The sequence below is a fragment of the Hypanus sabinus genome, chromosome 4 (genome assembly GCF_030144855.1).
Source record: "Hypanus sabinus isolate sHypSab1 chromosome 4, sHypSab1.hap1, whole genome shotgun sequence".
Classification (NCBI taxonomy): Eukaryota; Metazoa; Chordata; class Chondrichthyes; order Myliobatiformes; family Dasyatidae; genus Hypanus; species Hypanus sabinus.
Window position 1 is genome coordinate 76,910,699 of NC_082709.1, and position 13,192 is coordinate 76,923,890.

At 48.5% G+C, this 13,192-nt stretch overlaps 1 protein-coding gene across 1 annotated transcript in view; it reads left to right on the top strand.

The window, feature by feature from the left end:
- The window catches only part of LOC132392905 (unconventional myosin-X-like), a 114,529-nt gene that overhangs the window by 26,607 nt on the left and 74,730 nt on the right, over nt 1-13,192 (top strand). Inside the window, exons 3-9 of the mRNA XM_059967456.1 lie at nt 474-629; nt 2,436-2,623; nt 3,446-3,580; nt 10,318-10,442; nt 10,709-10,722; nt 11,658-11,742; nt 12,572-12,675. Of these exons, the coding sequence (XP_059823439.1) occupies nt 474-629; nt 2,436-2,623; nt 3,446-3,580; nt 10,318-10,442; nt 10,709-10,722; nt 11,658-11,742; nt 12,572-12,675 (807 nt within the window). The remainder of the gene's footprint in view (nt 1-473; nt 630-2,435; nt 2,624-3,445; nt 3,581-10,317; nt 10,443-10,708; nt 10,723-11,657; nt 11,743-12,571; nt 12,676-13,192) is intronic.

Sequence of the window (13,192 nt, forward strand, 5' to 3'; positions counted from 1 at the left end):
AGGGGTGGTACTGAGGGAGGGTCACACTGTGGGAGGGGAGGTACTGAGGGAGGGTCACACTGGGGGGTGGTACTGAGGGAGGGTCACACTGGGGGGTGGTACTGAGGGAGGGTCACACTATGGGAGGGGTGGTACTGAGGGAGGGTCACACTGTAGTAGGGGTGGTACTGAGGGAGGGTCACACTGGGGGAGGGGAGGTACCAAGGGAGGGTCACATGTGAGGTGGATGATACTGACAGAGTTTTGTATGTACTTTGGGAGCTGTGGCTTTTGGATGAGATTTTGAACACCATCTAGTTACTGTCCTCTCCGTATCTTTCTCTCCCTCTCCCTCTTCCTCTCTATCCTTCCCCACTCTCCCTCTCCCTCCCTCACCCTCACCTTCACTACCATACCCTCATTCTTCCTGTCACCCAATACTCTTCTCCTTCTCCACTCTCTCCATTCCTTGTCCCGCTTCTCTCGCACTCCAGGAATTCTCCCTGAAGGCCGCTGTTGCCCTGGAGCTTGCCACGCCGATGCACCAGACCAGTGTTGATGGGACGGACGACATGTCGAACCTCGCTGACCTGCACGAGTCCAGCATTCTCTACAACCTCTTCCTGAGATACGGGCAGGATAAGATCTACGTACGCCATGTTCCTCCTCTGCTGTCACTTCCCTCTTCCCATTCTCTACCGAATGCCCAGGTGTCAGGGTGAAAGTGTTCAGGATACAGGACCTGGAGCGTGAAAGTTTATAAACCTGATACACATTCTGTCTGACTCTTCTGTCCCAGGCAGCCCGCTGGTGTGCTCCGTGCCCCACAAGAAAATCCTACCTCTGACACCCCCCACCCCCACCAAACTTTCCTCTACTCCCCTTACGCAGTATTGGTCACTGCTGCCCTGGGAAAAAGTCTCTGTCTACTCTACGTATGCCTCTTAGCATGTACTCCTCTATCAATTCACCCCTCATCTCCTTTCATTCCAAAGCTCTAGCTCGCTCAGTCTGACAGTTGACATAAACTCAGTGGGCAGAATGTCCACCTTCCACTGCAAGGAAATGTAAGAATGCTGCATGCATTTAGGTAAATTGCCTCTTGTTTTGCCATTTTCCATAGATTTATGGAGCACTACAGAACAGAAATAGGGCCTTTGGCCCATTTAGTCCATGCTGAACAATTATCCTGCCTAGTCCTATTGACCTGCCCCTGGACCCTATATACCCTTCTCATCTATGTACTGTACCTCTGTTTCATTAGGAGTTTGAAGAGATTTGGTTTGTCACTAAAACACATCTATAGAAAATTTCTATAGATGTACTGGGGGAGGGGAGGCGCTACTGTACAAGACCGAAAGAAGCTACGGAACGTTGTAAAGTTAGTCGGCTCTATCTTGGGTACCAGCCTCCGCAGTCTCCAAGACACCTTCAGGGAGCGGTGCCTCAGAAAGGCAATGTCCATCACCCAGGGCATACACCTTCTCATTTTAACTGTCAGGAAGGAGGTACAAAAGCCTGAAGACACACACTCAGCGATTCAGGAATAGCTGTTTCCCCTCTGTCATATGATTCCTAAATGGACATTGAATTCATGAACATCACCTCATTTTTTAAAATATATACTACTTCTGGTTTTGCACTACTTTTAATCTATTTAATATACTTATTTACTTATATTTTTCTTTCTACTTTATCATGTATTGCACTGAACTGCTGCTGCTGAATTAACAATTTTCATGATACATGCTGGTGATAATAAACCTGATTCTGATTCCAAACTTTGCTTAAAAGTTGAAATTGGACCCTAATCCAGCACTCATGCTGGCAGCTCATTCCACACTCTCACTGGCCTCCAAGTGAAGTTCCCCCTCATTTTCCCCTTAAATATTTCAACTTTCATCCTTAACCTATGACCTTTAGTTCCAGTCTCACTCAACCTCAAAAGCCTGCTTGCATTTACTCTATCTATACCCCTCATAAGTTTGTACACCTCTATCAAATCTCCCTTCATTCTCCAGGGAATAAAGCCCTAACCTATTCAAACTTTCCCTATAACTCGGGTCCTCAAGTCCCAACAACATCCTTGTAGAAGCGTAGGGTCCATACTTCGACTCCATTTGCTTCTTGTTATTGCAACTGCTGCTTGTCTGTTTAGTTCTACTGTTTGAACATATCTCCCTTCCTTGCCGAACCTCTTCCAAGGTTCTTGACCCATGAATGAGCTGAATCTCTCACCGAGAATCCCAGTGAAGCCTCCTGTGAGGACATTTGCCCAGGCCCTGCAGAGATGCAGGGCATTCCCTACCCCTGTGATTGTCTGCGTCTGTGGCATCTGGAGGTCCGACCCAACCCCAGTGATTCAGGACGGGAACTAGCGATGAGCACAAGCAGCAGAACAGGACTCTTCGAACCCACTGCTCAGCTCCCAAATGCTAACTGTGCGTTTCTTCCAGACGAACATTGGCTCGATCCTCACAGCAGTGAACCCCTACAAGCACATCGAGAGTCTGTACAGTGCCAGCATGGTCAAGCTGTACAGTGGGCACCAACTTGGAGAGCTCCCGCCCCACATCTTCGCCATTGCTAACGAGTGCTACAGGTGCCTGTGGAAGCGAGGGGACAGCCAGTGCGTGCTTATCAGGTGGGTAGCAGACTGACTCCGTCGACTAGTGGCTAGTGTGATCTTTAGAGTACCAGCGGTCATCGATCAGGATTCATTCCCATCGTGTTTCCCTTGGAGCTCTGATTTCCTCCCACGTTCCAAAGACCTAGGAGTTAATAGTTAATTGGTCACACAGACAGGATGTGATCACTGGTGTGGAAGTGCCTGTTACTCTGCTCTATCTTTCTGAAGAGAACTTGAGGGAACCATCAGTTCCAGGGTAGATTAATTATATGCTGAAGGGTCTCGGCCTGAAACGCTGACTGTTTACTCTTTTCCATAGATGCTGCCTGGACCTTGAGTTGCTCCAGCAGCTTGTGTGTGTTGCCTGGACTGCCAGCATCTGCAGATTGTCGCTCGTTTGTTAATTAGATACCTAGCATGCAGTGAAATGTGATGTTCGTGTCAACGAGCGGCACAGTCTGCGGATGTGCTGGGGGCAGCCTGCAAGTGTGGCCATATATCCGGTGCCCACAAGTTACTGACTCTAAACCATGCGTCTTTGGACTGTGGGAGGAAACCAGAACACCCGGAGGAAACCCACACAGTCACAGGGAGAATGTACGAACTTCTTACAGACAGTGGTGCAAAGGGAACGCCGATTGCTGGCACTGGATAGCTGGTGTGATACTGTGCTGCCCCTTATTTTCAGAGACCGTGATCTTCCCAGATTTAGTTTGTTGATTGTCAAACGGTGAGGCGAATTGCTGCTTGGTGCATGGTTTGCTCTGTCACGGTCACCAGGCCAGTCTAACCTGTGGATGTGTTTCTCTCCAACCCTGTGGCCGACTACCTGCCCAGTGGGGAGACGGGAGCAGGCAAGACGGAGAACACCAAGCTGCTGCTTCAGTTTCTGTCGGTCATGAGCCAGAAGTCCCTCGGAGCCTCAGCCCACGAGAAGAGCACACACGTGGAACAGGCCATTCTGGAGAGCAGGTGAGTGCCTGGCCCACCGCTGTCACACGTCCAGAGGGCCTGAGTGCTGTCACTCCGCCACTGAGGAGGATGAGGGCAGCAGCCACTTGTAGGTTTCCCTCCTTGCTGGCAGGGAAGTGTACATTCTGTGGCCACTTGGGTACACCTGCTCATTAATGCAAATATCCATTCAGCCAATCACGTGGCAACAACTCAATGGATAAAAGCATGCATACGTGGTCAGGAGGTTCAGTTGTTGTTCAGACCGAACGTCAGAATGGGGAAGAAATGTGGTCTAAGTAACTTGGATCATGGAATGATTGTTGGTGTCAGATAGGGTGGTTTGAGTATCTCAGAAACTGCTGATCTTCTGGGATTTTCGTGCACAACAATCTGGAGAGTTTACAAAGAATGGTGTGAAAAACAAAAAAAAGTCCAGAGAGTGACAGTTCTGTGGGTGAAAATGCCTCGTTAATGAGAGAGGTCAGAGGAGAATGGGCAGACTGGTCCAAGCCGACAGGTGACAGTAACTCAGGTAACCACACGTTACAACATTGGTGCGCACAAGAGCATCTCTGAACGCACAACACATCGAACATTCAAGCTGATGGGCTACAGAGGCAGAAAACCAGTAGCCACTTTCTCAGGAACAGACGGTAGAGGAGGTAACTAATAGTGTGGCCACTCCGTGTTTTGTGACCGGAACAGGCTGAAATCCTGTCCGAAGGGAGCACCATCACCAGAGAGACTGCTTCCGTTCCAAAGCAGTTCATCCTTAACTTATCAGGAAATAACCTTGGCAGCAGAATCCATCCTGTATGTGAGATGTGGCTATGAAAGCAAAATTATTGGACAAATCTGAGGCAGTGGCAGATTATCTATCAGGGGCTAATGGATTATTGTGTAGGCAGGATTAAGACAGTAACATATTGCATGTGGGGGGGATTGAGGTTATAGTTAATCTAGTCGGGGGGGGGCTGGGGTCTGTACATCGCTACTGATTCACATGATCACAAATAAATTCCCAAGTTCATGGGTATCTTGCCTCTGCTCCATGTTTCCTGCTTGTTTCCCATAATTCTTGGCCCTCCACTGGACCAACATACTCAGGCTGGAATAAGAAATGATTCCAAAGGTTTATGACTCTCAGAGGAAAGTCCTCCTCTTCTCCATCACAAATCGAAGTTCCCCTTCTGCTGAAATTATTGCACCTGGTTGACGATTCTTTGTTGGAAGATCGACCCTGTGAAGTCCCTTCAGAACTTTCACTGTTTTAGCATTACCTTTTGTTTTCCAGTGAGTTATGACGCATAGAGCATTACAATGCTGTACAGGCCCTTCGGCCCACAATTTTGTGCTGGCCCTTTAACCTACTCTCTGATCAATCTAACTCTTCTCACCTACATGGCCCATAACCCTAAATTTTTCTATCATGTATGTGCCTAACTAAGGAAATTTCCCTAACGTGTCTGCATTTGCCACCACCCCTGGCAGGCTGTATGTAAAAATAAAGATCTTTCTTCTGACATCGCCCCTGAACTTCCCTCCACTCAGCTTAAAAGGATGTCCTCCAGCTGGTGTCCTGAGAAAAAGGCTCTGGCTGTCCACTCTATCTATGTCTCTTAAAATCTTATACATCTCTGTTAATGAAGTGACCAGAGCTCCAAGTGTGGCCTATGCAGGCTTTTATAGAGTTGAAACATTCCCTTGCTGCTCATAAACTCAATCTCTGAAGGCCAGCATGCCGTACACCTCAACCACCCTATCACCCTGCACGGCAACTTTGAAAAATCCATGCACTTGTATTTTAAGAGCCTTCTGTTGCTCCACGCTGCGGAGAATCTTGTATTTCTAAAGTGTATCATGTCGCCCTTCTCCACCTGCCACTTCTCAGCCAGGCTCCGCATCGTTTCGGTGTCCTGTTGTAACCTGTGACAACCTCCTGCACTCTGCACAGCTCCACCAACCTTCATGTCATCTGCAAACTTACTAACCAACTCTCCCGCTTCCTCGTCCAAGTTATCTATAGAAATCACAAAGGGCAGGGGTCCCAGAACCAATACCTGCAGAACAAGACTAGTTTTGACCTCCAGGCAGAAACCACGTGCCTGGAGGTCACCACCCTCCACCACCTGTGGGCAAGCCAATTCCGAATCCATGCAGCCAAGTTCCCTGGATCCCGTGGTTCCTGACTTCCTGGACGGGCCTACCATGGGGAATCTTGTCAAATTCCTTTACTAAAACCCATGTTACACCACATCCACCACTCTACCCTTATCCATGTGATTTGTCACTTCCTCGAAAGACTCCGGTAGGATTTTCCTCAGAATTCAAAGCAAGAGGGATCGAGGAAAGAGCTGGGTTACATTAGCATGCCAAAAATAACCTCTTGGTGGAGCCTGGGGATGTGCGGAAGGTTCTCGATGAATATTTTATGATTGCCTTCACTTAAGAGTGGATGATAAAGATCATAAGGAAGTAAGATTGTTGAAAGTGGGCGAGTCACCAGTTGAAATTTATTCCGGGCTGTTTAAAAACAGCGAGGGAGGAAGCTGTGGGAGCTGTGATTGTTCTTCTGCACCCTGGTCACAGAGTGGTGCTGGAGTCGGGAGCTGGTCAAGTTGGACTGTTGTTTAACAAGGGAGGAAGGGTTACTGGACAGCTTGTTTTACCCCGGTGATGGGCAGGTTATTAGGATCTGTTCTCAGGAACATTACAGTCCTTCATTGCATAGGTACAGGCAGGTGTTAGGAATGGATCTGTTAGTCTCTGGTACAGAATCATCAGCTGAAATGCCCAGCGTTTCCTTCCTTTCACAACGGACCCAGGTGGCCTCTTCTCTCGAACGTACAGATTCTGTCCGTGCGTGCTTCCCCTTGTCCGTCCTCCATGTAGCTCTGGCTAGCTCTTCAGCCCTCATTCCCTCCGGGAACTGAAACATGGAGTGATTGAGGGTCAGTGGGTAGTCACTGAGCAGTGGGAGATGGGAATGATTGGATCAGAGGATGAGAGAGTTGGGAGTGAACGGATCGGAGGATGTATGAGTCGGGAGTGAACAGATCTGAGGATGAGAGAGTCGGGAATGATCGGATCTCAGGATGTGCGAGTTGGGAGTGATCGGATCTCAGGATGATAGAGTCGGGAGTGAATGGATCTGAAGATGAGAGAGTCGGGAGTGAACGGATCTGAAGATGAGAGAGTCCGGAGTGATTGGATCGGAGGATGTGCATGTCGGGAGTGATTGGATCTCAGGATCAGACAGTTGGGAGTGAACAGATTTGAGGATGAGAGAGTCCGGAGTGATCGGATCTCAGGATGTGCGAGTTGGGAGTGATCGGATTTGAGGATGAGAGAGTTGGGAGTGATCGGATCTCAGGATGATAGAGTCGGGAGTGAACGGATCTGAAGATGAGAGAGTCCGGAGTGATTGGATCGGAGGATGTGCGAGTCGGGAGTGAATGGATCTGAGGATGATAGAGTCCGGAGTGATCGGATCTCAGGATGAGAGAGTCGGGAGTGAACGGATCGGAGGATGAGAGAGTCGGGAGTGAACGGATCTCAGGATGAGAGAGTCGGGAGTGAACGGATCGGAGGATGAGAGAGTCCGGAGTGATCGGATCTCAGGATGAGAGAGTCTGTAGTGAACGGATCTGAAGATGAGAGAGTCTGGAGTGATTGGATCGGAGGATGAGAGAGTCGGGAGTGAACGGATCGGAGGATGAGAGAGTCGGGAGTGAACGGATCTGAGGATGAGAGAGTCTGGAGTGATTGGATCGGAGGATGAGAGAGTCGGGAGTGAACGGATCTGAAGATGAGAGAGTCTGGAGTGAACGGATCTGAAGATGAGAGAGTCTGGAGCAGGGGTCAGCAACCTTTACCACTGAAAGAGCCACTTGGACCCGTTTCCCACAGAAAAGAAAACACTGGGAGCCGCAAAACCCGCTTGACATTTAAAATGAAATAACACTGCATACAACATTTTGTTTTGCCTTTATGCTATGTATAAACAAACTATAATGTGTTGCATTTATGAAATTGATGAACTCCTGCAGAGAAAATGAAATTACATTTCTGCATGCAACAAAAACATTTTGAACTCCGAAAAAAAGACGTTGGGTTGAAGGTTACTTTTAAGTAAAATACTCAACGTCTATTTGAGTCCTTCTTGTATTTATGAAAAACGCCAAACTTAAATTTGCCGCCAGCAGCAAACCAAAAATAACGTCAGCCAGCTGTCAACCTGAAAAATAAAAGGACTATTTCACTGAACAATGAAAACATATGAATATACGTAAAATAATAGGCAATTAAAATATTTATCATACTTGTTCAGGTTGACTCACACCTGACAATGCAGTCGTATTTAGTAGGGATGGATCGATGCTTAGGGGAGTGACCGGGAAGGATAATGTGTTTTTTTCCTCTCTGAACTCACAGAAGCGTTTCCCAAACGATGTTTGCATTGCGATGATTGCAGAATGTAAATACTCCGAATTTATCATGTCGTGACCTTGTTTGAACTCTCTCAAATTGGGGAAGTGAGACAATGTGCCTTTCTGTAAATCTCTGGCAAGCAATGTCAACTTGCGCTCGAATGCCAAAACATCCTCCAACATGTGCAGGGCTGTACGTCCTTACCCCGTTGAAGAGCTGTGTTCAGCGTGTTCAGGTGCGCTGTCATGTCTACCATGAAGTGTAGCTTTTCCAGCCACTCTGGCTGTTCCAGCTCAGGAAAGTTGAGCCCTTTGCTGCCCAGGAAAGTTTTCACTTCTTCCAGACACGCGACAAAGCGTTTCAGCACCTCCCCCCTGGACAACCATCAGACTTTGTTGTGCAGCAGGAGATCAGAATATGCAATTTCCAGCTCGTCCAGTAACAAACGGAATTGACGGTGATTTAAACTTTTTGCCATTATTTTATTGACAATCTGAATGACAACATCCATTACTTCTGTGCATTCCGGAGGAAATGTTTGAGCGCACAGTGCCTCTTGGTGCAAGATGCAGTGAAAAGTCAGCAGCTTTCTGTCCAGCGACTTCTGCAGTAAAGCCACAATTCCCTTGTGCGTTCCCGTCATATTCGGTGCCCCCATCAGTAGCTACTGACACCAGATGGGTGGTCTTTATTCCTTTGGCTCTTAAACAATTCAAGACAGCCTCACAGATGTCCTCCCCCCGTGTTTGGTTTTTTAGAGGTATCAACTCAATCAGTTCTTCCTGTGGCCCGGCAGAGTTTACATACCGGCAGAACAACGCTATTTGTTCAATATCACCTTTGTCTTTAGACTCGTCACAGGCAATCGAGTAGGCCACAGCTGAATTGATGTCTTTAATTTGCTGTCTTGTGATGTCTTCTGCCATTTTTATGGTTCTGTCTTTGACAGTCTTTGCAGAGAGGGGCATATCCCTGATTTTCTGCACAATTTCACTCTTGTTTTTAAAGTCCGTGAATAGATGTTCTGAAATCTTAATGAAAGATTCTTTTATATATTCACCATCTGTAAACTGCTTCCCATGCCTGACTATTTCCTGAGCGGCAATATAACTAGCGTATGTCGTTGATTTTCCAGACTTCATCCATTTCTGGAAATGATTTTTGCTCAGATCAACCTTCCGCATCAGTTCCGAAACGGCTTTTTTTCTCTCATCTCCATCCGGATATTTTTGAGCAAAGGCTGCGTGTTTATTCTGGAAATGCCTTGCGACATTTGACTTTTTGTTGTTTGCTAGTTTCTCATTGCATACTAAGCATACCGGTAAACCAGTCTCGTCAACAGTGAAAGCAAATGAATCTGTCCACGTATCATTAAACGTTCTGTTTTCTTCAGTCACTTTTCTTTTTTTAGAATTCTCCATAGTTGGCTTACCTTGGATCGAAAAATTAAAGAAATCGCGCACTGGCGGGTGTCAGGTATTGGCAGTGGTGACGTATATTAATAGCGATAAAAACACGTTGTAGCGGTGTGCTCACGCAGTCAGTAAACTGCAGTCGAATAACTTTATTCGAACTAAACAGCCTTGCTTTTAAGCCTCCCTCAACCCAGCCCCCATGGACGCAGATGCTGCAAAAGACGCGTACTCACAAACTCCAGTAGGCTATCTCCCTTAGCCGGAATGCTGGCTAATTGTGAGCCGTTTCGGATGTGCCAGGAAATGTGTCGCCACACTTAGATTGTACAAGATCACCATAATCTTCAAATTTAGAATTACATTTCAAAAGCTAACAAACTAACATAAAATACATTTTAATTAAATACTGACCAACTATTTCCCAAAGCCACAGGGAGCCGCAGCACAGAGGTGAAAGAGCCACAAATGGCTCGGGAGCCGCAGGTTGCCGACCCCCGGTCTGGAGTGATTGGATCGGAGGATGAGAGAGTCGGGAGTGAACGGATCGGAGGATGAGAGAGTCAGGAGTGAACGGATCTGAGGATGAGAGAGTCGGGAGTGAACGGATCTCAGGATGAGAGAGTCTGGAGTGATTGGATCGGAGGATGAGAGAGTTGGGAGTGAACGGATCTGAAGATGAGAGAGTCTGGAGTGATTGGATCGGAGGATGAGAGAGTCGGGAGTGAACGGATCGGAGGATGAGAGGGTCGGGAGTGAACGAATCGGAGGATGAGAGGGTCGGGAGTGAACGGATTGGAGGATGTGCGCGTTGGGAGAGATCAGATTTGAGGATGAGTGGGTGACAGTGGGAGCTGGGAGTTAGACCAACTGATGGCACCTGTACACTAAGGATTTTAATCTCTCCCACAGCCCAGTGATGGAAGCCTTCGGGAATGCCAAGACTGTTTACAACAACAATTCCAGTCGATTTGGGAAGTTTATCCAACTTCACTTCTCTGAGAATGGGAATATTCAAGGAGGAAGCATTGTCGACTGTATCCTTCCCACCTCGTCCTCATGATGCCGCAGGGCTGCCTCTACTGTCCCCTGGCCCCTGCATTTGCTCCTGCTCAGTAACAGGGAAAACTAGGTCAAGGAGACTGGGAGGAGAAGGGGCGAGGAAGTATTGAGGAGGTGGTATGAGGGTGGGTGAAAGCTGAGGGGAGAGGGGTGCTGTGGGAACGATGGTCAACGCTGACAGACATCCTCCTGAGCGAAATGATGCACAGTCGACCCATTAAATCCTTAACCTGTGTCTCAGATCTGCTGGAAAAGGTGAGTCTTAGAGTCAAAATGGATAGAGACAGGCCTTCGACCCCTCCCTGTGTGAGAGTCAGACTTTGTTCAATTCCCGCAAAGTAGGATCACAAAGGAGCAGATCCTCGAGGTTCTGCTACCTCTCTCCCCTCTTCGCTTGCCCTCCAGTCGTCAGTGTCCAAGCCGAGGACCAGCTCATGCTGACCCCCGTAGACAGAGGGGAGGACACAGTCCGGCCCCAGTCAGGAAGAGGGCCAGCTTACCCTGTTTGAGGGAGGATTCCTGCTTCTGTATGGGTGTGTTTGAATGAAACCTTTTCTCTTCCGGAGCCCTCTCAGTTAACCCCACACAGGGGCAGAGAGGGAATGCAAACTCTAATCCGAGTTTAATCATTCTCAGCCTGGGACCATTTCAGAGAGTAGCAGAACAGGTCTCCAGTCTCAGTGAAATCCTGACCTCAGCTCCTATTCCCTTGCACTCGTCACCTGCAGCCAAGCAGAAAAGGACAAGGAAATCCCTTAGCCCCTGACTCACGAGACGTCCCCTCACCCTCCCCTCCCCCGCACCCGGAATTCCCTACCACACAGTTCCACCTCTGAGCAACCTCCAGTCCTCGAGCCGGGTGTGGAGATGGTGAGGAACCCACTGGGGACAAAAACAGTCATTTAGAGGGGAGAGGGGGAGAGGCAAGGTGTGGGATGTGGCAGAGGAGAATACTAGGAACTGGCACAGACTTGATGTGCCAAATGGCCTCCATCTGTGCTATCAGATAGTGAGCCCATGCATGCATACAGACACGTACACGTGCGGACATAGATGCGCATTTCTCAGAGCAACATGCGCAAAGTGCTGGAGGAACTCAGCAGGTCAGGCAGCATCCGTGGAGGGGAATAAACAGTAGACATTTCAGGCCGAGATCCTTTCATCAGAACCGAATTCCCTGGTGATTGCAGAACCGAGTGGTGAGACAGAACCCAGCCGAGAGGAACTTCCACATCTTCTACGCGCTGCTGGCTGGGATGGAGCCTCAGCAGAAAGGTGAGTCCATGTGACATCGGATCGGACTGAGGCCATTCTGCTCACATGGCTGATTTACTATTCCCTCAACCCCATTCTCCCTGTAACCATCGACGCCCTGACTAATCAAGAACCCATCAGCCTCCACTTTAAATCCACTAAATGGCTGGGCCTCCGTAGCCATCTGTGACAATAAATTCCACAACTGCGTGGGGAGCCAACAGGTCCCAGCCAGGGAAACTGGACTGGGTGTGCTGGAAGTGGGGTGTTGGGCGAGACCAACAGGAGCACCTATGGGTGCAGGCAATGGGTCCGGGTTGTAGTGGCGAGGGGAAGGCAGGTGTAGAGAGGGCTCCTTTGTCAGTACCATTGGACAGGAAGTACTGCAGCCTTGGGTCCCCACCACCAGGTTCAGGAACAGCTATTACCCTACAACCATCAGGTTCCTGAACCAGCGTGGATAAACTTCACTCACCTCAACTCCGAACTGATTCCACAACCTACAGACTCACTTTCAAGGACTCTACACACATGTTCTCAGTATTATTTATTTACTCAAATTGTCTTTCTTTCCACTTTGGTTGTTTGTCAGTCTTTATGGATAGTTTTCATAAATTCTAATGTATTTCTTTATTTTTCTGTAAAGAAAATGAATCTGAAGGTAGTTTATGATAACACGTACGTGCTCTCATAATGAATTTAACTTGACTGACTTTGGAGTGGTGGGGTGGATGAGTGCAGAGGGGATTGCTTTGGTTTGAGCCAACTGATTTACTCTCTCTTCCCCCCCCATCTCCCCTCCCGTCCCCTCACCCCACCCCCACCGATAATGTCCGTCAACACCGGACAGAGGAGCTGGGGTTGGCTGGGACTGTGGAATTCCGATACCTCCAGCAATCGGACGGAGCACCGGCGGAGAGTCGGGAGGACAAGCTACTGTTTGAGAAAGTGATGGTGAGCTGATCTGGACCGATGGAGGGGGGAGCGGGGTTAGAGCTGTCAGTCCATGTCTGCTCCTCACTGTCTAGGGAATAGGTCCAAGTGTCCTGTCTCCAGGATGAGTGTTCACGGTCCGGGAGTCCACCACAGGACATTGGGCCTTTTTGTGGACACTCCAACCCAGGACTGAGGACTTGACGTAGACCCTGGGGACTGGACACTTGTCCCCCCACAGTGACCAGGTTCCAGATCCAGGCTCTCGATGTCCAGTTCCCAAGGTCCCAGGAGCCCTATGATCCAGGGTTCAAGTGTCCTGGGTTGGACTGTCCACTTCCCGGACCTCCGGGTCTGGGACAAGTACTTTCATCTTTTTGTGCTGTAAAACAACACATTTCACAACCTATGTTAGTGGTATTAAACCTGTCTCAGGTTTAAATTCAAGTTTATTGTCATCTGATCACACACGGATACCACCAGACAAAACAACTTTCCTCCAGACCATGGTTCACTCACAAAACCTGTATCTCACACA